This window comes from Thermobia domestica, chromosome 8, assembly GCF_964235325.1.
Source record: "Thermobia domestica chromosome 8, izTheDome1.hap1.1, whole genome shotgun sequence".
In the NCBI taxonomy this organism is placed as follows: Eukaryota; Metazoa; Arthropoda; class Insecta; order Zygentoma; family Lepismatidae; genus Thermobia; species Thermobia domestica.
The window spans coordinates 68685618-68713531 of record NC_137461.1 but is presented as its reverse complement, the minus strand read 5'-3'; the positions used below and the strand labels follow the sequence as shown (position 1 = coordinate 68713531).

Here is a 27914-nt window from a genome sequence, read left to right as displayed (position 1 = left end):
TTATAAAAACAATTGAGCCTTAAGGGTAAAGATGGGCTGCAAGAAACTGTACAAAAAACTTGTGAAATCGGGTGATGAAAAATTAATCATCACAGATGATGAAACATATGTTCCCTGTGATACCAGTCAGATTCCCTACAGCCAGTTTTGGAATGACATTTCTGCAGTGAATATCCCTGTAGACTGCAAAGTGAAGCGGAAAGAAAAGTTTGCAGCGTTCTTGATCCTTGAACAAAGATGGTACCAAACTTGTCGTCATAAAGAAGAACTTGAATGAGGATAGCTACTTAAACACTATTTTAAAGGGACATTTCCTACGATTTGTGAAGTCACATGTTGGTAAGACATAAACTGCTCTTCAGGCAGGATTTGGCAGAGGCTATTTACATTAAGTCTGTCCAAGTATATTCGTTAGAATACATTATTGACTTTGTGTTGCGGAAAGACAACCCTCCAAATGTGCCTCTGTACAGATAGACCAAATGAGAAACTCTAGGTGCTTTGCAAACTGGGGTACATGAAATTGGGTACAACCTGCACCGATGTGACAGGATTCTAACATTTGTGGACTCCATTTCTAAAATGGTGGCTGCCCAATCTGGGAAAAAGTTGTTTACAAATTTCAAACATTCATTTCTGACTGGTTAGTTAGCAAGTTGTTGGTACAGAACTGTAGTTAATGTAAAATGTATATAATAAAGGGGAGGGAAGGGGACGAGAGAGTAAAAGGGATCCACGGGACATTTTATTTTCATTAAACTTCTTTCTATCATATTGCTCACACCTGGAGTGTTTGTAATGTACATTACCTAGGTTTCAAAAAATTGAGAATAGAATAGAATAGTAAAATATAAGAAGAAGAAGAAAAAAATACCAAAATTACCAACCTAGGCTGAAAGATGCATCACCCATCACATTAAGCGAAGGTTGAATCCTTGATATTAGGTCTAACTTGAATAATCGTATTTTTTTCGAATATCTACATTTATAGTATAAAGGTAACAAAGAAAGTTCTGTTGCTTTCTCACCCACCAACTTCGAACATCGATATGTCACCTAACACGTACCTGGAAGATCAAAAATAGTCCTCATCAGCATCGACGACCTTCTGCCAACGTTCTGGAAAGCCATGGATACCATCGCGGTAGAACTTGGTGGGCCGTGAAGCGAAGACGGTATCAAGTGCATTTTGCACCTCTACTAGGGATCTGAACTGGAGTCCTCTAAGGTAATTGTCCAAGTACTCGAGCAGGTGATAATCGGACGATGCAATGTTCGGGGAGTATGGCGGTTGCAATAGTGTTTCCTATCCAAGGCGTAAAATGGTGTCCCGGGTCATCCTAGCCACGTGAGGATTAGCGTTATCCTGTAACAGGAGGACACCTCTGTGATTCAGAAGTGCTGACTCCAGAGTTTTGAGTTTTTCTTGAACACGGCTCAACTGCTGACAGTACACAGTTGCATTGATGCTCTGACCAGCTGATAGCAGTTCACGATGCACGATGCCGACAGCAGTTCAAGAACCTTCTTCTGGTGCAGTATTGGTTTCGGCTGTTTTGGAACAGGTTCATGGGATGCTAACCAATGATGACGGCGCCGTGGAGCTTCTTACAAGACCCACTTCTCATCACATATCAACACCCTGTCCAGAAATGGCTCCTTCCTCAGACGAGACAGCAAAGAAACACGTGTGTTTGCTCGCGTTGCCTTCTAGCCCGGAGTCAAATCATGTGGAACCCATCAACCCAACTTGTAGTACTTCCCAAGTTTGATGGAAATGCTGCCGAATGGTTTTTCCACTCACACTGAATTGTAGTCCTAGTTCCTCACATGTCTGACCACTGTTTGCCTCAAATGCTGCCTGGGGAGCGCGATGGCTCATCTCCGGTGCTTGGGGTCCCTGGTTCGATCCTAGCTCGCGCCATGTGGACTTTGTGGTGGACAAACACCGTGCTCGTGAGTTTTCTCGGGGTTCTCCCGTTTCCTCCCACTTTCTTCATTCCATTATTTCATTCATTTCTCATCATTACCGTCTCCTTTAGCCTAACCGGATTTCATTTCATTTCAATTGCTGCCTTAAGATCTTCATTTGGCACATGTATTGGTCTTCCGGTACGTAGTGCGTCTTCGAGTGTTTCGTCACCGTCCTTAAACTTGTTAAACCACCGATGCATTGTCCGCGTAGTCACAACACCCTCACGAAAGGACTGAGATATCTTCCGCTCCACTGCAGCGGCATTTGACCCCAGTTTGAACTGCACAGCATACACACCTTTATGACGCTCTGTGCAGGTCCCATGTTCACTGTCCTTCAAATTCACGGTGTAAGTGAACTGCCAGTAACTGTAGTATGTTAGATATACCCACACACACAACTGACCTTCGCCTTATCTCCACTGGCATTCAACTTACGGTGTGAAGGCCAATTGAACAAAGACCGTCACAAAAAGCGACAGAACTTTCTTGGTTACCTTTATAGTATTACATTGTCATAAATAACACATTTAGTGTTGTAAAATTGTAATTTATCATTTCATTTTTATAGTATGTAAAATACATTTAAAAAAATACATTTTTGATTTCATGCGGGGTCGCGGAGAATTAACAGTCGCTACAAAGGGTCAGCGACATCAGATAGATTGAGAAACGCTGATCTACGGTATTCGGCTGGCGACTGAAAGACCTTTCTATCGCGAGTTTGAATTTAGGTCAGAGTATGGATAAATGCATTTCATTTTATACTTTTATTTAGTCTAAAAGACGTAAAACAAATAAATAAAATAAAGGAAACGTTGCTAAAACGGAAATTACGATTAATTTTCGTTCTAGTGTTAAGATTATGATTACAGCAAAATCTTACTATAAAAATCCACACATTCTTATTTACTTAGTTTCATAGTTAATTTCACTAAACTCTAGAACCAAATTGGTAATCATAAATATAGCGAACAGATACTAAGAACTAACAAGCGATGGCTAAAAGATAGACTCGTAATATTTTAAGTGTCCGTTCAGGAATATAAATTTTACCTTGCTTCATCAGTAAACCTTATAGGTGCTGGTTCATTGTTTGATAAAGGAAGGAATCCCATGAAATGCCTCAACTGTAATAAAGCGTCCACATCATTTTCAAAAGCTTTGTGGGCAACTCCAGAAATAGATGTATGTGTCTTCGCTCCTCCGAGTTCCTCAAAGGTAACGTCTTCGTTCGTAACTGACTGAAATTATAGTATTTAAAAAACATGAAAAAAAAAAAAAAAAACAGAATACAGATAGCACTTACGTCGATTTGCAGACTACTTGATGAACTAACCTTGACACAAACCATCAAAACCTAGAATCTCTCGGAGTGAAATGGGACCTTTCCCCTCCAGATGATCTCCCTCCCACCCGTAAACGAAAAAAGATAAAATTGGACCTTGCAAGTGATAATTAGGAAGCCATACGACCATGCAGAGTAAAACGCACTAAGAGAATACATAATTCAATATATATTGCCTTTTTCTTCAATTACATTTTATGTCCCTCCTTTTACTGTATTTGTATATGGTTTACAGGTAATATCAAGTTCTAACCAGAAGCACAGAGGTCTTGATATCGTAAAATAAACAGACATGTCATCTAACTGTCAAGTTAGCAGGATGGTTATTTTTATTTCTACTTGCTTTATATTAGTTAGTCATGATAATGTCTATATGATATTCAAATTTTTCTTTTTTAAATTTCTATATAAAAAAAAAAAAAAAAAAGAAAAGAAATTTCTTACATTTTGTACCTCTACTCCTACTGCTAATAAAAGGAGAAAAAATATGTGCTTTTCCTGGTGTTCTAATTTGCCCTTGAAGTTAGAACAGTAATAAATAAACAACGGAAATGCAACACTACTCTTTTAATGTTTAAAAGATAGTCAAAAACCGTTAACTATTATTATTATTATTATTATTATTATAGCTATACAGTACTTACTTTTACTACATCAGGTCCAGTTATGAACAAATATGATGTATTTTTCACCATAAATGTAAAATCTGTAACTGCTGGAGAATATACAGCACCTCCTGCACATGGACCCATTATAAGTGATATCTGTAAGTACACATTGCATGCAAATTAGAATCTTACATTTAAAAACAATGTCCGCAAAAACAGCAGGCTAAATTTTTAACTGCTAGCTACTGCACTAGCTTAATTTTAGATTAAACTGTATATAAAAGAATCCAAGAATTAATTATTTAAAATATAAAATCACTGTTCGTGCTTACAGTGCCAATCTGCTACCTTGTTATACTTACATTGTTTGCATTAACTATTTTAATTTATTCAGTTGTATTAATAACCATGTTATATATAACAATGCAATTACTAACTTCCGTCTCATATTACGAAATACGAACATTGAAAGAAAATAAGGCAGAGCTCTAATTACTATAGCAAAACACTATTTTATTAATATAAGCTACTCAGAGAGTTGCAGTTGTAAGGGAAGGGGGGGAAGCAAATAGCCTTGCTGCTGACGTCCCCCTTAAACCGTTATCATTCATTCATTCATTTATGCATTAAAGAACTGCACTATGCATTATGAAACTGAAAAATAAGAATTTTCTCAGTAAATATTTGTGTATTCTCGAAAATCAGTTTATTTTCACATATATTTTTCTTAAATAGTATTCTTAACAACCCCTTTAATTACTACCTACATTCCCGATAACATTTACAGCGGTATCAGCAATAATTAGACGTTTCTGATCAATAAATAGGATAAAAAAGAATTTGTTAGTGTTTGTTAAGCATAAACATTACTGTGTGTAAGTTGTACATTGCACTGTACTCTAAACGAAAACCTCTTCCCTCCTCGTGTCTAGTTCGTTGATTTGGTTTGATTGACAAATTTAATGTCTCTTTTCAGCATCAAAGCTATATGAGACAGGACCTACTGCTGAAAGTGAGATCTGAACCACTAGTCGGGTTTACGTCTGAAGTATGTATCCCCACCATGAATCGAAACAGGCATCATATATAGAGAAAGCACACGTGTCAGTCACCTGAGCACAAGTAAGCTTCTTTATTGAACTTGAGTGCATTAAGATTGCTTTTCAATAGGTAAGCACTCAAGAGATCTCGGTGTTCTTAAAAGAACTAAATAATAACCAAAATGAAATGGCATGAACTTGACTTAATATGAATTTAAAACTCCGTTTTAGCACAAGGACTAAATGAGATACAGACCTACAGATTAACGTGTGATTCCTACCACATGAGCTCCCACCAGGAATTGAACCCGGGTTCCTGGGTTGAAGACACGCAGGGTGCCACGGTGAGTCAGTGCTAGAGCGCTTATTTCTAATGTGAAAATCCTCGTTTGATCCTAGGTTGTGCACGTAACTATTATGATGAAGAAACACAGTATACAACGATTTTCTTGATGTTCTACCGCTTTCACCCATTTTCTTTATTCTACTATAAACACAGTAGACTCATGATTATCCGAGCCCTAGTTAACTCCACTACCCTCTGAATTTACCGATTTTTTTTTTTTTTTAATGTAATAAGCAGATTACTGTAGTTGTAAGAGATGGCTGTTGCCGACTCGCTAAGTCCCAAATTTTCAAGCTCAGCCACCTGTCATCGTGTATCGCTATAAGATTGCAGCACCAAAGACAGGTTAAAAGATGTCCCAGAAAACAATCATATTAACTTTTTCAAAAAAATAAGTTTTGTATAGTATTACTTGTATGAAAAACTTTTGGGATTTAAACAATTCCAGCATATATAAAAATATTTCGTCATTTACAGTACGTATTACTGTACCTAATAACAGCTAATCTTCATATTATTCGAGTTTTTGCGTATCCGAGGTAGGCTCGATACCAACTATTAATACCTCGGATAATCGTGAGTCTACTGTATGTCACTATCATTCACTTTCATTTATCACTGTTTAAAGCGGATAAACATCAAACGTTAACTTTCAAAATTTCACTTCGCGAAAGTAACAAACCACTATCCTAAGCTTTAGTAATTTCACCAGTGACACAACTTCGGTCAGTTTTGTCTGCTGTAAGATTCAATTATTGATATGAGTTCGTGTCAATGAGTTTTCCTCCTCAATTATTCTTACATAATTAACTTAAAAGACAACACTTCAATTCGATTCTTTGACAAAACGAAATGGAAACAAATATTGAAAAAAAAATGAAATTTTTAAGTTTTACGTCCCACGGTTACGCCGGTTAGGCTAAAAGAGACGGTGATAATCAGAGATGAGTGAAATGGTGGAATGAAGAAAGTGGGAGGAAACGGAAGAACCCCGAGAAAACCCACGAGCACGGTGTTTGTCCACCACAAAGTTCACACGGCGCGAGCTGGGATCGAACCAGGGACCCCAAGCACCGGAGGTGAACGCTCTACCACTGAAACAAATATTGAAGTTAACGTTTCACGGTCATACCCTTTAGATGGTGATGAATGATAATATCGAAGATTTCACACAAGAAATGAGCCCCTTAGCACTAACCCACAGAGTGGTACCTGATCTTTTGCAAGTTCATACTATAATATTTCAGTTCTTACTGTAATTTTCCTTTAGAACTCTTTGCTTACAAAGCGAATTCTCATTTGACTGAAGAATGGCACGCTTAATTACTACAGTATTCCTTGGAACAAGAACTCGTACGGTATTATCCATGGACTAACTACGAGCAGTTTTATCAAATCCTACAACATCTTTAAAGTATTTGAAATACTAGCGACAAGCCACATACATATTATTACATCTTGGTAAATACTTATTCATAGATGCTTATTTTACCTTCCCACACTTCTCAGAATTAACCATAATCCATAACATCTTTGAGCAAATCTCTGCGTCACACTGAATGACTGTGTGTTTTACACGGAACATTCTACCTTAGTTTGGTTTGTAGCTCCAAAGTTCAGTTTCATGTTTTCGAAAGCCTCCAGCTCTTAAATGAAGCGATATTCAATATATCTTTACTAACAGGTTTTGCTTGAAGCTTTGAGATATATACGACTATCTAACATATGCAAAATTAGTAACACACAGAATTATTATTATTATTATTATTATTTTCACTGCTGTGAACAGCTCATTGGCAAAAACACAACACTATGTTAACCCCTTACCGCATAACGTGCCATATATGGCACATCCCCTTTTTTCACTTTAGTTTTTCTGTGATTTATCAAAGGCACTAAATGACTGTTTTGTCTGCTGTGTGAGATATTGACTTGTATGAGTAAGAGATTTTGGTATCATCTGGCATGTTTTTTGTGAGTTGTAAGGGTGTCATATATGGCACTTACTTATTTCTCGTCGGAATTAAGTGAAAAATCTAAAATTTAAGTTTTAATTCATTTTTCAAGTTCCCATATGAGGATTTCCAATACTGATTATTATTATATTATTATTATTTTTCTTTCTTTCTTTCTTTTTTTTTTTTTTGCTAAAAGAAAAAAAAATCATGCAGAAAGGAGTTAAAACAATTATACAGCCATTTCACGCAGACCAGAAAATTTGTAGTATAGAATGAATATTAGCAGGTGAAAGCCCTTGTCAGAAGCATAATATATTCAAAATCACAAGATTTAAGCATTTGCAAGATTTAATATATTCAGAAAAAGAAAACCAAGATTAAAATAGAAACAGCCAGTTACATAATATACCATCTACAGAATTATGGAAATTAAAGTTCCATTTAACTATCGTTTAAAGAATGAATCATCCTTGCTTAAAATTTCATTTCCGGTAAGTAAAATATCCTGGTTACATATTGTCATATTTGCACATAAAATATTGGTTCTTTGAATAAAATGTTATAACTAAAGATATTCTGAAGATACAAAATAAAAATAAAATAATAATAATAATAAAACAACGTTATTGATTTTTTTTTATTTGTGTTTTCGATGTGTTAGCGTTTTGTCCTACTACCTCGACAATTTTTTCCATATCTAGTTTGCATTCCTCTGGTCACTTTGGTTATATATCGTTGCATTAATTCAGTACTTTTTCTAAAGAAATTTTTAAAAACGATGTTTAAAGAAAATATTCATTTAAGACTTCCTTTAAATCGTTAATTCAAAATAATTATTCGGGAAATTGAATTTTGGGTATTGGTTCAATTCTGTTTTGAAGTGTTAATGAAAATGAAATGAAATCTTGAAGTTTTACGTCCCACTGTTACGCCGGCTAGACCAAAGGAGACGGTAATGATGAGAAATGAAGGTAGTGGTGGAATGAAGAAAGTGGGAGGAAACGGGAGAACTCTGAGAAAACCCATGCACACGGTATTTGTCTACCACAAACTTCACTTGGCGCAAGCTAGGATCGAACCAAGAACCCCATGCACCAGAGGTGAACGCTCTACCACTGAGCCACCACGGCCCCTTAAAGTGTTAAAGAAAAGTTTACAAATATATCAAGCAATATATTATTAATACCTAGGTAGATAGCTATTTAAAAAAATACAATGCTATGTTAGTTCTCTCACAAATATTGATGTGTATTCTAATTTATTATATTATTCTTACCTGTGGTATAACACCGGATGATAAAACGTTCCTTTCAAATATGTCTGCATAGCCTGCCAAAGATTCAACACCTTCTTGTATCCTTGCGCCACCAGAATCGTTTAAACCAATCACTGGTGCTCCAACCAATAGTGCTTGATCCATTATCTATATAAATACAGATCCTATCATGTATTTGTATTAAAACATTTAATAGAAAACATTAAAACTGATAGTATACAATAATCTCTTCGGACAATGATAAGTCTTCTTGCATGTGTCCTACTAGCAGTAATGAATAAACATTATGTAATTACTGCAATCTATCAACGTACATGTAAGCCACATGGGAATTGATACAATGAACGAATCTTACAATAAACAAATACATAAAGAGCACGTAGAACAATACTCTCGAATTGATTGTAAATACGAATCATTTTGTTTCTGTGTAAGTAATGGTTAAGCGCGCGTGATCCGGGTTCCAATCCTTGTGGAGGCAAGACATTTTCGATGCTGGCCTAAAGCCGTGAGATAATTAGAAAGTTATATGACTTCAGAGGTAGCATCATACATCACCAAACTAAAAGTTATCTGCTAAGCCATGTAACTTGGTAAGCTGTAGCAACATAAATCGTATAATATAGTCAAAATTAATTAATTCTGTTAAAATATACTCTGAATGAATTCTTTATTTAAAACGAAAAATTTCTTATCTTAAAACAAATCATAGTGCATTAAAGGAAATTGGTACTAATAGTTCTTGTATTCCTAAGGAAGTAACATCCAATATTTCGGATGCATTATCGAGTATCCATTATCAAGGATCGCAGAGGCTTAAAACATGTGAAGCAACAGGACTCATGCTTAAAGCTTTAGTAGTGGAAATCTTCAATTAAAAAGTATTTTTATCTAGCGACATACTGCTATTTTGTGGGGCTACCCTGGGTATGCGTTCCCTCTTGTTTGGAATTAAGTTTAGTGAAAGTGCACTTATCACCAATAGAATTTTACTTATTACATTTATTTATTTTCGCAGGTAACTGCGAGTATTCTAATTCACTTCTCGATGTATCTTCAGCTTTCTACATACGTCGAGAAATGGATTAAAATACTCGCAGTTACCTGCCAAAATAAACAGTTATAATAGGAAAAATAACTTTTTAAAGAAAGAAATTGAAGATTTTCACTGAAGTCGAATCTTCAAGCATGAGATGCAAATGTTTTCAGCTTCTACAGTCCTTGTTAATGGATACTCGATCAAGTATCCGAAATACCGGATATTAATTTCTTAGAAAGAAACATATTAGTACTAACTGCATTTGGAATATGTATTATGTATATCCCCACAAATGGCTATTGGTATCATAGTTCTCGAAGGTTTAACTGAATGTGAATAGTTAGGGGGTTAGATCAGAGTCCCAAGTTTCTGGTTTTCTAAACTGGATTTTACTACTTCTTAATTCAGATCCTTTCCCGTTTGTCTCACGATACTGGGTCGAAACTGGAAAAGTATACTGTTACTGGCAATCGAACCAGGGACTACACAGATCGAGCGCACGTGCACTAACCTCTAGCCATATGCAAGCTTAAATACGAATAATAAGTAAAGAAAATAAACGAATAATACACACAAAAATTTAGTCTTCATTAACGATAATTTCTTGTTCAGAGATGTAAAGATGTATGCTCTGTAACCAAGTGTAATTAAATTATATGGACAGAGTAAAAATAACAAAATGAACTTTATGTATTATGGAAAATATATTAATAACATTTTATTCCAATGTGAAAAGATGGAAAGAAAAATATTATGGATGGAAGCGAACAATATTACTTTGTATTATCTTGAAAGGAAATGGATAAAAGGGAATTGTTAACACACAAATATTTTGTAGATTAGTTGCCTGCCCGAGTTATATAAATGACCTAAATGAATTTTAAAATATTTGTGTAAATAATCTATGTATGTTTATAGTTAATTTGTTTTCAGGCAAGAACCTGAGCACTGTCACGTACTCAGTGTACTAATCACTTGAATTATTAGAAAAACAAGGAATATGGTAATTCTGTTCTTTTCTGTAACATTATCTAATTCATACAATTCATACACTGTTTTCTATATACCTTAAATTTCTGTAAATAAAAACCTGTAATTCACGAAAGAAAAAAGAAACAACTGCTCTGTACTTTAATTTCTACTCAATAACTATAAAAATTAAGGTAGAGGCGAAAATACTGGTTTCCCCACCATTTTTTTAAAATTTTTTTTACCTATTATTTAAATACAAGTAAGCCCACTGGACAGAACTAAAGGAATGACGAAAGCAGGAGGTCTCCGAGACAACTTACGGGCAACATGAAATGAAATATTTAAGTTTTACGTCCCACGGTTATGCCGGTTAGGCTAAAGGAGACGGTGATTATGAGAAATGAATGTAATGGTGGAATGAAGACAGTGGGAGGAAACGGGAGCACCCCGAGAAAACCCACGCACACGGTGTTTGTCCACCACAAAGTTCACTTGGCGGGGGCTGGGATCGAACCCGGAACCCCTAGCACCAGAGGTGAACGCTCTACCACTGAGCCACCGCGGCCCCACGGGCAACATGTTCGGCCTGGAATATTTATCAGATATCTCTTCATCAGAGGAGCGCACTACTACTAAGACAGACACCATATTTTCATTTATTTACACTTTACTTTTAACCGTTATTAACGTAACAATTCTCTCCTACAAAAAGCTTTGGAATAATAATAATAATAATAATAATAATAATAATAATAATAGTAGTAGTAGTAGTAGTAGTAGTAGTAGTAGTAGTAGTAGTAGTAGTAGTAGTAGTAGTAGTAGTAGTAGTAGTAGTAGTAGTAGTAGTAGTAGTAGTAGTAGTAGTAGTAGTAGTAGTAGTAGTAGTAGTAGTAGTAGTAGTAGTAGTAGTAGTAGTAGTAGTAGTAGTAGTAGTAGTAGTAGTAGTAGTAGTAGTAGTAGTAGTAGTAGTAGTAGTAGTAGTAGTAGTAGTAGTAGTAGTAGTAGTAGTAGTAGTAGTAGTAGTAGTAGTAGTAGTAGTAGTAGTAGTAGTAGTAGTAGTACAATATCATCATCATCACCATCTTAAGCATAAACATGGATGATTGTTTTGAGCTCTCAGAATATTCTATCAGAGTGATCATACATTGAGAAACATAGACGAAACAAATACATCCAATCACATTTTATCATTAGTTGTAATACTACATTTGAGTTTCTAACTTAAACCTACCTTGCAAATCTTCTTTGCATGAACGCTTGATAAACTGCCGCCAAAAACTGTAAAATCCTGACTGAATATATATGCTAATCGTCCGTTAATTAGTCCGTGTCCAGTAACGACAGAGTCTCCAGGATACTGGAATAAAAAACAGAACTAGACAACTCTATCTCAATTAATTTAATACGCCTACAGTGCACTTCATATACATATATCGATCGGTGGAAACACATTTAAGAAACATTAACTACACACTGCCCGATTCGAATGATATTCGCAAGACACAAAGAAGGTAGATCTTAGTGTCTGTAGAAGGAATGCTGGTAACTTCGAAAGTGGATGCATAGCTGCAACAGGCCATGAGATTTAGCATAATACCGCTCACATGAGTTGTGATGTGACGTGTTAGTGGTCCATCAGTAATATGCACGGTGGAGACAGAAGGTTCTTACAGTGGATGTATTCTCCTGATATTCTTGCGACCTACAGAGGAGAGAAGAGTCGGGACTGAAGGATGTTTCGGACTGCCCTAACTGATATAACGGCAACCACCAATGCACTCACAATCCGACCCGCCATGTTTTTATTCTACTTTCCTCATGTGCGACGGTTGAACTGCTTGAAATACTCATACATACGCGAGTATTTCCAAAAGTTTTGGGCCTGACGCTGACATATTACGCCGTTTATGATATTTAGTGCCATCTATTGAAGAAATAATGTATTAATTTTAACTGCTTAGCTGCGTCAGTCCGTTGGAGACAGTCATATGTGATTCAGTTGCTGTGCTTTGAGCTCGCCTACTGCATGGCATGCTACGGTTCACATGGGTGTTATTGTCAAGACTGCAGTGCTCAGTTGGGCTGTAGTGTGGGTGCTTGAATTTTCTGGAAATCAATCTGCCACTACGGCCTTGACAACACCAGCCATGTAGGCTGGAGCATTGTCACGCAGTATGCGAGCTCAACACACAGTGACTGATTCAGAGAACTTGACTTCAACAGACTGACGCAGCTAGACAGTTAAAACTGATATAGTATTTGTTCCATAGATGGCACTATATGCCATGAACAGATTACTACCAGTGGCGTGATATATCAGTATCAGCCCGAAAAGTTTTGGCAATATAAACTTAATTCTCAATTGTAATACAAGAGTTTATAAAAAGAAATGGCAAGTCAGATCTCAAATCTGACGAATCAGTGTGGTTGACGGACTTGGCCTTTGTTGCGGATATATCCTCTCATTGGAGCGAACTTATCTTTAAACTTCAGTTTAGAAGGATTAACTGTAACCCATTACGTCCAGACATACTAAAACTTAGGTGTGTATTGAAGCTTTCCTGGCAACGTATTGTGAACAGGTCTTCTCGGGCTAGCCGCCAGGTAAATACTGTTATATCTTGCGACGTTTCGAGGGCTGCATCGTCATCTTCACACGGATATGATGAAGCAATACGATCTGGGCCTTCGAACTCCTGGAGTTTACCGCATTACATGTGAATGTGATAAGTCATACATTGGACAAACAGGACAAACCATTGAAGCCAGATGCAAAGGGCACAACAGTTACATCAGATTAAACCAATCAGAAAAATCCGGGCTGGCTGAACATAGCATCAAACAGAAACATAAGATTTTATTCATAGACACCAAAAAAATAGCAAAATGCTTAAGAGTTTGGGACAAGAGGATAAAAGAAGTTGTTGCAACCACACAAGAAAAAACGAACCTTAACAGAGACACAGGATTCCAACTGAGTCAAACATAGATAGCAATCAGAAGCCGTCATTTCAACCACCAATCACAAGAGTCCTATCACACAATACACTCTATTGCTTCATCATATTCGCCTAGAGATGAGGACGATGTCAGCCCTCGAAAAGTCGCAAGATATAACAGTATTTACCTGGCCGCTAGTCGAAGAAGACCTGTTCACATATTAAAACTTTTCGAATAAAATTGAACTACTCCAGTGTCAACTAATGAGCCGCGATCTGACATTTTAAAACCATGGCTATGGCACAGGCAGTGTTTCTCTCCCTGTTACGTTGCTACAATTTATCAGTTCTAAGTACATAGACTCCAGGATTTCGATACCTATGAGAACACATAGGTAACTGACTCATTCTTTATGGACATGGGCATGTTCCAAGGAATATTGAGGTGGATCTCATAGAGTTCCAAAGTGACTCAGAAATTAACGGTAAAATATTCTGAACTACTTATTTTTCGAAAAATATATGATGAAGGAAAATTTCCTGAAATTGAGACATTATCTCAAGTTTCTCTTTTTGGAAAAATGTATGTACGCAAACAACTATTTTCATAAACTGAAGTACGGTACACAAAATCTAAAATAAGAACAATAAAGTTATAAGACAACCAACTCAAGCAATCTTACCGTCTACCAATAACAGAGATATCACCAGACACGCGTTAGTAAAAAATACTCAAAGCCAGTGTTCAATTGGTTCGTACATAATACTTCTGTGTTTACTTTCATTATTGTTAGCACTAATGCTCATCTAACTTAAAACATTTGTTATAAAACTCAATCACACCATACAATAACTAAATTTTGTTAACTAAACCCAACAAAACGAGTTAATGAATTGAATCAATCCGGATAGAAAAAAGCTTCTCAACAAATTTGCTTAGCATTCGGATACCGATTTCAGAAATTAAGTATACTTGCTCTATACAGAGTGTCTCAAAAGTAGGTATACAGTCCTGTATGTTTTATATATGTAGGTCTGTATACCTACTTTTGGGCCACGCTGTATAAATTCTGATTGGAGTAGATCTTATACCTTTTTTAGTATCAGTTTAAAATCTACTTTGTTTCACATTCATCAATAGTCAGTCGGTCTCAGGACAGGATGAAAATAATTTTAAAAAAGCTACAAACTCAACTTACCTTCTTTTTATCCATATCGAAATCCGTACATGTATGTTCCGCAAACATATCATATTCCACAAATGTCCCAGAATCACAGAGTAAATTAATCCTTTCTCGAGCTGTCAATTTACCCTGCAATTGAAATTTAAAGTCTTGTAATAATCAACATATAACTTAACAGACCGATAGTAACTTTTGTACACTTTATAATGGGAAAATAAACGCACATTGAAATTCAACTCGGCAATCTGAAATCTTATTATTATCTTTTAATTACTTTTAAATCATTTCCGAAAAAAAAAAAAAAAAAATATGAAATTTCTAGTTTTACTTTCCACGTTTTGCCATTTACGCTAAAAGAGACGGTGAATAGTGAATGATTCTGAATTGAAGGAATGATAATGTGGAAGGAAAAGGAAAAACCTCGGGAAAATTCACACACAATGTTGTCCATCTCACACTCGCTTTGCCTGGATCAAACCACGGACCCTTTGCACGATAAGTGAGTGCTCTACTCCTAAGCCACCTGCCTCCCTCGAAACCACTTCCTACCTCTCCCAGCTTGGGGAAGATAGGAGAACAATAGAAAGAAATGCAGAGGTTTTATTAACAGGTTGACTGCTAAGGCTAGAATGTGTCTATCACTGTGTGGGGCCAAGTAATAAAAAATTGCGGAAAACAATCAACATGGTACGTCTATTTTGACGCCAGTGTTATACGCACCGTTTGCTTTCTAAGGTCAAGCTACGAGCATCGTGTAACATTCTGGAGCCACGAGATTATTTTTAACCATGTTTACAAGTAACAAGTGAAACCCACATAGGGGTATCGCGGCTTGAAACAGCTGGTGAGGTGAGACACAAGAGTGGGCATCACGACCTCACGAATGACAATACTTGGGACCCAATTTTGGGTCTCATGGCAGTCAACCTGTACAGGGACATGGATTTCGGAGTAAATGCAGAGAAAACTAAATACATGGTAGTTCCCCTGTTCGTTTGTGAGAAATAATAACTGTCAGCGTTTGTCAGTAGTTAAAACGTAGACAATTTTATGTTAAGAAATTCAGATCCTTAAATACAATTTTTGTTCCATGAAATTGCCGTTCCTTCATTGGTGTGCATTGTAAAAACCTTCGACTGAAGTCACACGTATTTTTATAATAAAACCAATAAAACTTCAAACTAAAAAATAGTGCCTTTATGTGTAAATATATGTTGATTAATTTGCAATTGTATTGTATTTTTTTGGAATTAATCATAATTTAAATCATGAAGGACGTGCTAGAAGGTATATAGACACGAAAAGGAGGGAAATGGTGGAAGAGACTACAGTTGATGGACAGTATTAAAACACAAAATTTGTAAGTGAAGACGAAGAGCTTAGGGTGCATGAAAACTTCTCGGTTGCGGCACGTGATCTGCCAACACTGGCAGAATATCTACGATGATATGATTTACGAGTCTTTGAAGGATTATCGTCACAGAGACAAAAAATCCTAAGTAAATTTTGTTTTACATAAAGCCAACATAGTCAGTAAGATATATATATATAAATTAATGTTTCGAAAGATATATTAGGAAGTTTCAGATAATATTTATGTTAATTTCATGACAAAAAACAATAGATAAGATTTGATGTTTCGTAGGTGGATCTTCTTCGGAGCGAAGTTTCAATGTTCAGTGATCAGCAGTGAGAATTCCCTGTACATTCTGAATTATTTGTGTCAGAATCCTAAGACATTCTATACTGTTGTTAAACTATGCATGTACAATGTTGCAATCTCATTAAGGTGCTCATTAGGGTGGTGACTCAATTAATTCAATGTGTACAAATAACCGGTAAAGTCAAACGGTAGTTGGATCGTATGCAATGTCCGGCATAGTTTCCAAAACCTCCCTTCTACCCGAAGAAGTTTTCGTTGCTAGTACGATGGTCTGCTGAGGGCTGATTCATCTGTCTTTCTCCGTACAGGCGAAACTATCACTGTGTATCGTTACAGGGCTCTGTTCCATGAAATTCACAGCACTTCAAACGATGGTTAATACGAGAGTGGTTCAATAATTATTGTCCCTGACCTATAAGGGGTATTATTTTTCCAAAAAGTCTCCTTTCATAGTAATGCACTTCTTCCACCTATGCTGTACAGCCACTATGCCAGCTTCAAAAAAAAGTTTCTGGCTAAGCCGTGAGCCATTTCGCCACAGCTTCAATAACAGCTGCGTTTAAGTGAAACTTCTTCCCCCTGAGGTGCTCCTTCAATTTTGGGAACAAATGAAAGTCACTAGGGGAGAGGTCGGATGAGTAGGGAGAATGTTCCAACACATCAAAACCAGCAGCATGGATTGCGGCACCAGTAAGATGGCTTTTGTGAGCCGGAGTATTGTCTTGGTGAAACAGCACTGTTCGCTGCAACATCCCGCGCCGTTTTTCCTTGATTGCTTCGGGTAACTTAGGGATTAGGGCTGCATAATAGGCCCCCGTGATAATGTGTCCAACCTCCAGGTAGTCAATAAGGAGCACATCCTTCGCATCCCAAAAAATTGTGGCTATAACCTTGCGTGCTGATGCCTGCACCTTGAACTTGCATGAGAGAGGCGAACTACTGTGCCGCCACTCCATGCTCTGTCGTTTGGACTCGGGATCACAGTGGACGTCTCATCCACTGTCACAAATCTATCACAGAACTGTTTCAGGTCTGCCCCCATAACTTCCAAACCAGCCCTTGAACATCGAACTCTGTCTTTCTGATTTTCACGAGATAACATTTTGGGTACCCATCGCGCTGACACTTTTCTGAATCCCAAGTGTCCATGCACAATGGTTTCCACTGAGCCTACAGAGATGTGCATGATGTCTGCTAACTGTTGCACCGTGATTCGTCTGTCTGCTATAATCGTATCATGCACATCATCAACGTTTTTTGGGGTGCATGCTGTTGTTGGAGGATCAGCACTAGGGGCCTGTTGACAGCTTTCCCTGCCGCCACGGAAGTCGCGGCACCAGTTCTTTACCACCTGGTAGGAAGGAACCCCATCACCCAACACACTGATTATGTCCTCATGAATCTCCTTTGGGCTTAACCCCTTTTTCTGGAGGTACTTGATGACAGCTCGTTGTTCGGTTTTCTCTATTTTTCAAGCTAGGTGCCACCTCTCACACCTGAAACAAACAAACAAACAAACAAGCAAAAAAAAAAAAAAAAAAAAAAAAAGCAGCTATGGTTCTGAAATGTAGCATATAGGCATCTAAGACATTAGGCTACAATATCCCCCATCACCCATCCTAGCTCAAGTAATTTAAATATACCAGGGACAATAATTATTGAACCTCCCTCGTACGTACAGTGTCTTCATGATACATGACAATGCACGGACACGTTACTCAAAAGATGGTGCAGGCTTTCCACGAGTCACAATATTAAACCCTTCCTCACCCACTATATTTTCCTGACGTCTCTCCCATTGGACACCACCTCTGGCGGCATCCTGATCGCTTCTTTGCTGGGAACTACTTCCTCATGACAGGAAGGTGTAACATACGGTTGAGAACTTATCCGGATCGCAGGCAACTCCAGATTTGTTTAATTACGGAAGTTAATTGTTGGGAAAAGTGAAATAAATAAAAGTAATACAAATTATAAGTACTGATGATAGGTATTTAATGCAGTGCTGCTAATGAGCACTAAATATCACGGATTATGAATATTTGATAAGAAAACACTATAGCAGATATTACTAATCTATGCAAATGTATATCGTCGTCTGAGATTCACCACCGCGTATCTTTAATTTTGGCGAATTTGATGTTCTGATATCATTAGAATTGGATGGCGCTCAATCTGGTTAAGTAGTATACCTACATCACGACAAATGGCTATGCTATTCCCTCAGAGTAACACCGTGTATATTGAGAGTGAAGCTAGTTTTTAAACAGTTATTTTTTGTCTCTCCTGTAAAATTGGTGTAATGTTACTTATTCGGTATTGAATCTCAGACGACGATACAGTGGAGTCCTGCTACTCCGATCTGAACTGATTGGGACCGGACCCTGTTCAGATTGGCCGGAATAACAATAAAATCGCGGTTTGAAGCGGGTGAACAGGTCTATTGTGTTGTAATACGTGTACTATAGTACTATGATAGATACTAGTACAACACTTGTACTGTATACTACCAGTATTGTACGTTCAGTTTCATGTTACATTACAGTACTTATTCTGTTTCATTACTTTATTTCAATCAGGGCCATGCCGTGGAAAATCAGCGCCCGGGGCCGTCTCCCCCCACGGCACGTCCCTGATTTCACTCATACTAAACCTAGCAAGTATAAGTTTCAATTTTGTACAGTCCGTACTGTATTCCCTTTCACACTTTGTGTAAATGTCGTAATGTGGCTTAAGGCCTACATACAGGTATTTAAAAAATGTATTGAACGAAAGTTTACTTTTTCTACGAAAAAATGCACCCATTTTCATCCTTTTAACTTAGTTATTAATTTCCTAAAACTATGTATTTTCGCCACACACACACACACACAATAAAAAAAAAATTCTCTCGAATCTATTCGGATTACCGGGACTCCAATGTATACAAATTGTAGTCTCTAACAGAACAAATTTCATTACGTAATTAAGATTATCACAGCAAAAATATTACGCTAATGTTTAGTTGAGGCCAGCTTTTTCTTCCGATTGAGAAAAATGTTACAATTTCGCTAAGTTCTGTTAATGTTACGTTAGATTTCGCCCCCTTTACCTAAACATGAAATATTATGTCTGTAGTAAATCTTATGTTCATAACTCATCTGCATAATCTTTTTCTTTTTAATTAGCTTAATATTTACGTGTATTAAAACTTTTTCTTTGCAATTTTTGTTTTACGTTTCTGTTATAAGAGAATGGTATCTACTATCTGTATCCTGGAGTAAAGTGGATTTGAAAAGGTAGGGGAACGAATGACGTCACACCGTCCCCCGTAACTATTTTTACCCATTGTAATTTATTTTAAAAAGTGGGAAACGCGACAGATATATTTTGGAAGTCAGTGAACGTGTTCCGCCTGCGTTCCTCCTCACTTTTATCGCTGTAACACTATTTTTTTTTTTTTTCAAGCCTTCAGCTGGTTTGTAAATTTTCTGCACACTAGCCATTCTCTCTTATGATCACGTAGCAGGCAGCGCAATGACTAGCGACAATTATTAGTCTAACTGTAAACTATTCGGAAAAGCGTATTGGGGTGTTTTACGTTTATAGTAAGGGTTACGTATCTCTAAAATATTTTCGCCTACATACTTATGCAACCTGTAACTCTTCAATGTTTGAATTTTGCATATTGGCGTTATCACTGACTAATGTTTTTGCTTTATAGTAAGTATATGAACCGAATTCTCGGCTTTTACCCAAAGTGTTTCACAAAGAGCAGGGTTTGAACTGTGATCATACCCTCTTAAAATAAATGTTTGATATAACAGACTACTTCAGTGTACGAACAATTTATCTCCGTTATCTATATGTGCGCAGGAATAATGATCTAGTGTTTACAAATTCCAGTAAGCCGCATAAAATGAAAAAGTTGAAAGTAATCTCAAGAGAAGGCATTAAAGTTGCCTTAATAAACTCTCGCAGAAAAAAATGTTGTTATACTTTACTTTTATTGATAAAGAGAGATAAAACTTGCAGTGTTATTTAATGCGTGTATAAATTAACACGTGTGAAAACAGTGAACAGAAAAGTATAATGACACGATACAATAAACTATATTTAATGTCATTGTATTATTTGTAATATCTAGCGCTTAACATAATACTCTCTCCTACATCCGGCTTTTTAAAGTTTAAAACATGTAAATTAATTCGAAATACATTTTTGCTGGTCATGATAACGCAGCCCCACTTTCAATTGTTCACCCATTACCTTCTTATGTTGGTCATCGATTCTCTTCTGTCCACCACCTAACAACGCCTCTTGTCGTCTACTTTTTATTTCATCCATTACTCGTAATGTGTTTTGTGCATAACAATTGCGAGAACTACATGCTTGATTAAACTGCAACAAATTAGTCAAAACAAACTTCTTTTTCACAGTACACCTGATTATTCCTAACGCAGCCATATTTGTTATCTTTTGTGACGTAGTCCAAGTCCTCATTCGTGTTATTTTATATTCATCCGCAGAAATATATTATAACTTTTATTTGAATTCGTTTAGACATTTTGGGTGCTTTCTTTTGTTATACATGTAGAGAAAATTATATTTAATGACATTTCTGATGTCTATTTTAGTCATTTAGTTATTTAATAAATAGAAATCCATAGAACTACATTTTATGTAAGATGGTTTGTTTGTTCATCCGTAGTCGTCTGTAGGCCAGATCACAGAAGTAGAGTTCTACATGGATAGCAAAATTCTCGGAAGATTTATTCTAGTGTTCACAAAATTTACCCCTTGAGGTTACTTTGAGCTGTTTGGGCCTTTCATCGAGAACTTATGATTATTTTGATGCAGTGTTGTGAACTGTGAGTTGTGTTTCATTTGCATGAATGGGTGAAGATTATTGAGCTGAAAAGTGAACGAGAAAGCCAGAATGATGTCTATGAAAAGCGGAATACCGAAAAAGGAAGGGAAGATGCGGATTAGAGCCTTCCCGGTAAGTAAATAAATTGTAATTAAAAGGGGTGTTATTAAATACTGCACATATAATTTGGAAATTATCATAAGGTGTTTAATTTAAAGCTTAAGTTATCCTTGAAATTGGTATAGGCCTACATCCAATAACTTTGACAAGTGTGATATGAATTGCGATTATATCGCGCTTAGTTTATTGAAAGTCACTGGAATAAACTATGAATAGTGTAGTTTTGCTTCTGTTGTGTTTCGAGTTTAGTTAAGATGGGCTAAATAAACTGCATACAATGAGGTAAAGGAACAAGAAACAAATGACATTGTTGCTTATATGTGGAGTTACTGGTGCATGTCAAAATTAGAATTTTGTAACATATTCTGCATTATATGAATTATGTTTTCAACTATGTTAAATACAATTACGGTAATATAAAGTCATTTACTCATGCTTTCTAACGGCTGCTAGTTTCGTAATGTTGATATTTTTGTTTTGAGCAGCATGAATTTGATTTCACTTTACTGCATGCTTGTTTACAATGGAATATAGGAAGAAAATGTTTACGGCAAGTCTTTACTTTGGGCAAGGCATGTTTACGTTCGAAGTTTGCACGTGATTGTTATTTAAAACGTAAAACAATATGTATATTATAGGATAAATTTGTCCCGGATCATTGATTGTTTGTTTTGGTTGTTTATTAGTTCCTACATAAGAATAGATTTTGTTACAATAAACAGAGGGTGTAAAAAGAAATTGATTTTATCTTAATATTATTATTATTATTTTCGGGGCAGATTATGAATCCGGGTGACGCGCTACCCTTTACTGCTACTCTCCTGTTTTCGCTCCCTCTAGCTCTACCACTCCTCTGTAGGTTACAGTATAAATTCTTTTGATTCCACTCATATTGTGAACGTATACACACTTGGTGCGCTGGCGCCAATAAGATAAGGGATCTCAATGCATTTGCAGACTATTTCACCAGGATATCTGATTTTAATTATTTATTTGGTGGCATCCAAATTCTTAATCTGACCATATTTGTCGATAACCTTGTATATAAACATAATACTTAGTCACTCAAAATCTTACCTTGTACCCCCAACTGCCGCTCGAATGTAGGACAACATTCTACACGATATTTCTATATCATTCTACACTTAATGGGAGATAATAGTGCCTTAATAGTGCTAGCTCATGGCAATGGTAAAACATGCTGGAAAGAATAATGTAGAATGTTGCATTTGTAATGTTCAGTCTTTTTCCTTTACTGGGCTATATTAAGTATTTGTTATGTTGTCTAAATTAAATATATATTTATAATTACCGTACACCAACTTCAGTGGAAATCCTAATAATGTTCTTAAGAGCGTTATCTTGTAGTACATTTTGGTAATGTTCTGTATGGTGGGCGATTCTATATACTTTTATAAGTGGTCAAGCTATCGTGTCATGTCGAGGCCTTATTTGTAAGCCTAACCCCATGTAGCCCCAAAAGGAATTAGCTGTAACAATATTAATAAAATTACAAATAGATTCAGGGTTGCGTCATATCTGTACTTGATAACGGTTCCAAAGAGAACTGAAATGTGTATATATATATATATGAACTAGAATAATGTCCTAAAGAGGAGCGGCAGTTTGAGTACAAGGTAAGATTTTGAGTTTGAAGTATGCATCCAAGAACACAGTTGACTAACAATACCTAGTCACCATTTGTGATTTGTCCTCATATATATGGAGTTGACCTGTTCTGTTAGGTTGTTGATACGTTGGGTATATTATTTCTGTTTACTATTCTAATTCGAAGTAATTACCTTGGGTTAATACTGGTCGCGTGGATATATTGTTTTATATAAATTTTCAAGAAATGGGAGATTATGTTTGAATCAGGGCGGAAAAAAATCATGATTTAAAAAGAAATAATTTTTAATTTAAATCGATTTTTTTTTTATTTACATCGAATCTCATGTAATACAAATCGTGAACTGAAGAAAAGACATTAGAAGCTAATGTTAAATGTTAATTACCGGTATGCCATTTAAGTGAAAGTATTGGAGTTGAATTTTGAATTTTTTGAATTAATCCCCAGTAGTTAACATATTTCAGTCCCAAACAGTGTCTCTTAAGCATTAAGGAAAAAGTACAACAATGTTTATCAACGTGGCACTTTTTTTTTTTTAAAATAACAAAAGTTACTGATATTTGGCAGGGGCATATTTTAAAAAAATCGGAACTAGGTTGCGGCACAAAATACATATATTTCGCCTGAAGTTATAAAATCTAAATAATAATAATTTTCGGAGAGACAATCGGACTTCTCTGAATACGCTCCTATTATTTGGCAACAAACAAACAGACGCGCACACAAAAGAATTTCCGTCTTAAATATCGATGGCGATTTCCCCGTTGGAATAGTTAACGATTTGAAAACCCTATGTTACGAAAAGAAGAAAGCAGGGTTCCCCCGTTATCCGTTTAAAACGGGATTTTTCCTAATCATTCTCTGCATGAAACACTCGTTTTCATACTGTGCTGTACATACATTTAAGTCTCATTGTATTATGATTATTACCTTCCATATCAAAATAACAGAACAGTGGGATTTTACTTATGTTCACTTTAAATTAACTTATTTCGGAGTTTGATTTAAATCAGCGATTTTAATTAAAAATCAAGTGATTTAAATCAATCCACTTTGATTTGAATAGAAATGTAATACAAAAATTTTCAGGCTATATGCTGATTGTATCAAAATAAATTCGTAATGATAATGTTCAATAAACCGTAGTACGCCTCAAAGTACAATTATTCAAAGCTCCGTCTTAGAGAAAACTTTAACATCCTAGACTAGGAATATATATTCACTGTAACTAGTATCCCTAGACAAGGAATCCATTTTCCACCTTTTAGATCTCGAATTTCAGAAGTTTTTATCTTATCCGTAGTCTGGTGTCTGAGGAAAATATTTTTAGAAAATTTCAATTACCTACACCTAACTGGTTTGGAGTTCTGTTGTGTAACGAAAAGCTGTCCAAGCTCGCTTTCTTCCCCTTAGGTTCACTTTTCGTAAAACTCTATCCTATCTTCAGTCTATGATTCAATGACTCAAGATTTGGATAACTGCAACAATTTGCAAGCCTCGCATACGGTTCACATTAGGGAAAAAAAAAAAAAAAGAAAGAAAGAAAAGTCTTATTTACAATGTAGAGTGTAAGAGAATATTTATCCAAAATTTCACGATTCTGTACTACCTAATACTTTAGTTTCGGATATTGGCGAACAATAAAGTGTCATTCAAGACTCCTAATTTCCCCTTAGGGGCCGTATTTCGCAAAATATTTGTCTCATCTACAGCCTAAAGTGCAAGGAGAATACTTATAGAAAATTTCAAGGTTTTACGCCTAATTGCTTCGGAAATCTAGCGGATGGAAAACAGCAATATTCAATAGTTTTTATCTTCCTTATAATTGATTTGCAAAAGATCTCGACTTATCTAGATAACTTCAAGTACAAGGGGAACATTTATACAGAATTTCAAGATTGCACGACTAATAGCTTCAGTGATTGACAAAGGTTTTTAAAAAAAGTCTTATCTACAACTTGAAATCCAAGAACACCTGTACAACATTTCGAGGGTAACACCTCGGAGATCGTTAAAATATATATATATATATATGTATAAAACTATAACATCAAATCGTACAGATGGTTTACAATAAATATAAAAATCATAAAGCTGTTTATAGCATTTCGATATCTCAAACCGTTCCAGACGTGTGAAAAGTATTGGGATTGCTGTATTGCTAAAAATACCGTATTATTGGTTACTTTTTAAAACAATTTCATTTGCCGCTGTAACATTATAGCAGTAGATTTTGGTGTTTGTAATTAATAAACAGTATTTCAAATCGTATTATTAAAAAATACAATGTTTTATAACGTTTCTTTCAGATTTATTTTTTCATCTATTATTGCACATGTAACAAATTATATAGATAGATAGATAGATAGATCGATCACTTGACCAGTTTCTTCCTTAGTCCAATGTTAAGCTTGCTAATTAGGATTTTTGTTTTCAATGTGGAATTCCTCTTGATCACGGCAATTCTTGATTTGATCTCTGGTGCAGTAAGCATCTCACGTTAAAAGACTCCCCAGATATCTGAACTGATCGATCTTTTCAAACTTGTCCTTTTTCTATTCTGACCCGTAATCACTAGTTTCCACGGGATATTCTCGTGATTTTCTACTTTGAAAGTTGATTTTCGTTCCATATTGTTTCATAGAGTCATCTATTCTATCCATGTTCTGTAATCCTTTCTCGGTTCTATCTAATATAAATAAAACAAGAATTTTAGGAATGATCCAAAAAATTGATCAAAAGATTGCGATCTTGGCCAATAATTAGATGTTGGGTCAGGAGCCACAAAATTTTTGAACGGCCTCGAGATAAATCGAGTTTCCGTATATTTTACGGAATAAGAACATCAAACTGAGTTAAGTGGTAGTTTTGGTTTGGATACACTATATACAGTTCTCCAGATATAAGACAAAGAAGAAAACGTTGGGTTGAATGAAATATATTGCAATTTTTAGATCAGGAGCCACAAAATTTTTGAATGGCCCCTAAATCAAGATTTGGTATTTTTATGGAATAAGGACATCATACTGAGTTAAGTGGTAGTTTTGGTTTCGCTGCACTATATGCAGTTCTCCAGATATAAGGCGTACAAGAAAATATTTGATTGAATGAAATATATTGGATTTTTTGGATCAGGGACCACAAAAATTTTGAATGGACCCTAAATCGAGATTTTGTATTTTTTGCGGAATAAGAACATCATACTGAGCTAAGTGATAGTTTTGGTTTGGCTACACTATATGTAGTTCTCCAGATATAAGGTCTGCAAGAAAATTTCTGTCTGAAATATATCGGATCTTTTGATCCAATAAAGAATTTGTCTGTCTGTCTGTCTATCTGTGGTCTGGGGACCAGACGAGTGGACCGAGAGTTACCAACTTTTGGTCAGGAGTACCTTGGCCCAGGCCCCAGATCAAGACAAAGCCCTTTTTTCAAATTTCGAACCAGGAGGGTCTCAGTAGACGGGGGGGGGGGGGGGCGTTTACCGGATCCGGCTTGGGAACTAGACAAATTGACCGCGAGTTACCAAATTTTAGTCACGAATACCTTGGTCCAGGCTCCAGACCAGAGTTAAACGTTTTTGTCAAAATTCGAACTGGGGGAGTCTCAGGGGGCCGTTCACTGGGACTTGTAAAAGTAGTAGAAAATGACCGATATTAGTGTCGAATTCATATTTTCGCGGTCGCTGAAATCAATAGTGAAACTCCGATCGCATTAACTTTCAAATTCACGCTATTCGGCTCCGGGCCGGGGGTCACCGGGGGGGGGGGAGATGAGATACCGAGACACATAAAAGTAATCCAAAATGACCGATATTAGTGTCAAATACATATTTTTCGCGGTCGCTGAAATCAGTGGTGACACTTCCATTAGCAATGACTTGCAAATTTAGTTACAATTGAATGCGGGCCGGGAGTCAGCGAATGGGGGGGGGGGGGGGGTTGCAAGACATGTAAAAAATAGCCCAAAATGACCGATATTAATATCAAAAAATAGTTTTCGCAGTCGCTGAGATCAGTGGTGATACTCCCACAGGCATTGTCTTCCAAATACAGCCTCCGTGCGAAACATGGGTATATTCAACTAGTGTATAATAACCGTGTCATCCGCATACCTCATCATCTTAATGATCTGTCCTCCGGTCTTGAAATCTCGAACTTCTAATAATGCTTCCTTCATAAAGATTTACTCTAAAGAGTGAATAAATGAGATGACATACATCATCTTTGTCTGACTGCTCTCCCAATCTCCACACTGTTGGTTTCTTATTGGTTCAGAAGCAGTTTCATTATTTGTCCTTGTACATGTTGCATTTGAGTCTAGGATCCTCTAATTGACTCCGATTTCTTGATGTTGCAGAAGTTTGGTCCAGTTGTTGAGAGCTTTTTGCCAGTCGATAAAGCAAAAACACAACTATTCTTTACGTCGTTCTGATGTAGTCCTCATCAGCATCTCTGGTGCATTTTCCTTTCCCGAATCCAAGTTGATCCTTTCTCATCCCTCATACTTTCCAGTCATTTATTCAGTATGCCTGCAATAAACTTTCCGGTGCGAGAAATAAGGCCAGTGATTCTGTTGTCAGTGTACTTGTTTGCTTACTTTCTCTTAGCTAATGGAACTATTCCAACATCTTGAAAATCCTTAGGCCATTCTTTAGTCAGGTAGATCTTGTTAATAAGTGAAGCCAATACTTCCATTGCATTATCTTCAATCTCTTGAGCGAATCCGCTGGTATATCGTTTTCTCCAATGAAATTCTTCGTTGTCATGTCTTGGATAGCTTGCACTACTTCATTTTTCAGTATACAAGTTCCTTTGTCTCTACCTGTTCTTCTGCTTTGATCCGAATAACTCTTGGTTATAAGAAATGTGTCCTAATCGAAGTTTAATGTTTAACGGAGATTTAAGATGTAAGAGGATCTTCTCGAAGTGACTGTTAGGAGTGAGTAAGTAAAGTTTCTGCAGACGA

General features: G+C 36.3%; 2 protein-coding genes across 2 annotated transcripts in view; one reads left to right on the top strand and one right to left on the bottom strand.

Annotated features, from left to right (window-relative positions):
• The window catches only part of LOC145692976 (propionyl-CoA carboxylase beta chain, mitochondrial-like), a 46725-nt gene extending 25908 nt beyond the window's left edge, over positions 1-20817 (bottom strand). The window contains exons 1-6 of the mRNA XM_081768598.1: positions 20596-20817; positions 14700-14813; positions 11793-11918; positions 8551-8697; positions 3967-4086; positions 3031-3218 (exon numbers count right to left, since the gene is read on the bottom strand). Of these exons, the coding sequence (XP_081624724.1) occupies positions 3031-3218; positions 3967-4086; positions 8551-8697; positions 11793-11918; positions 14700-14813; positions 20596-20793 (893 nt within the window). The 5' untranslated portion in view covers positions 20794-20817. The remainder of the gene's footprint in view (positions 1-3030; positions 3219-3966; positions 4087-8550; positions 8698-11792; positions 11919-14699; positions 14814-20595) is intronic.
• Positions 20815-27914, top strand: part of Cul3 (cullin 3) — an 86866-nt gene continuing 79766 nt past the window's right edge. Inside the window, exon 1 of the mRNA XM_081768597.1 lies at positions 20815-21328. Within this exon, the coding sequence (XP_081624723.1) occupies positions 21266-21328 (63 nt within the window). The 5' untranslated portion in view covers positions 20815-21265. The remainder of the gene's footprint in view (positions 21329-27914) is intronic.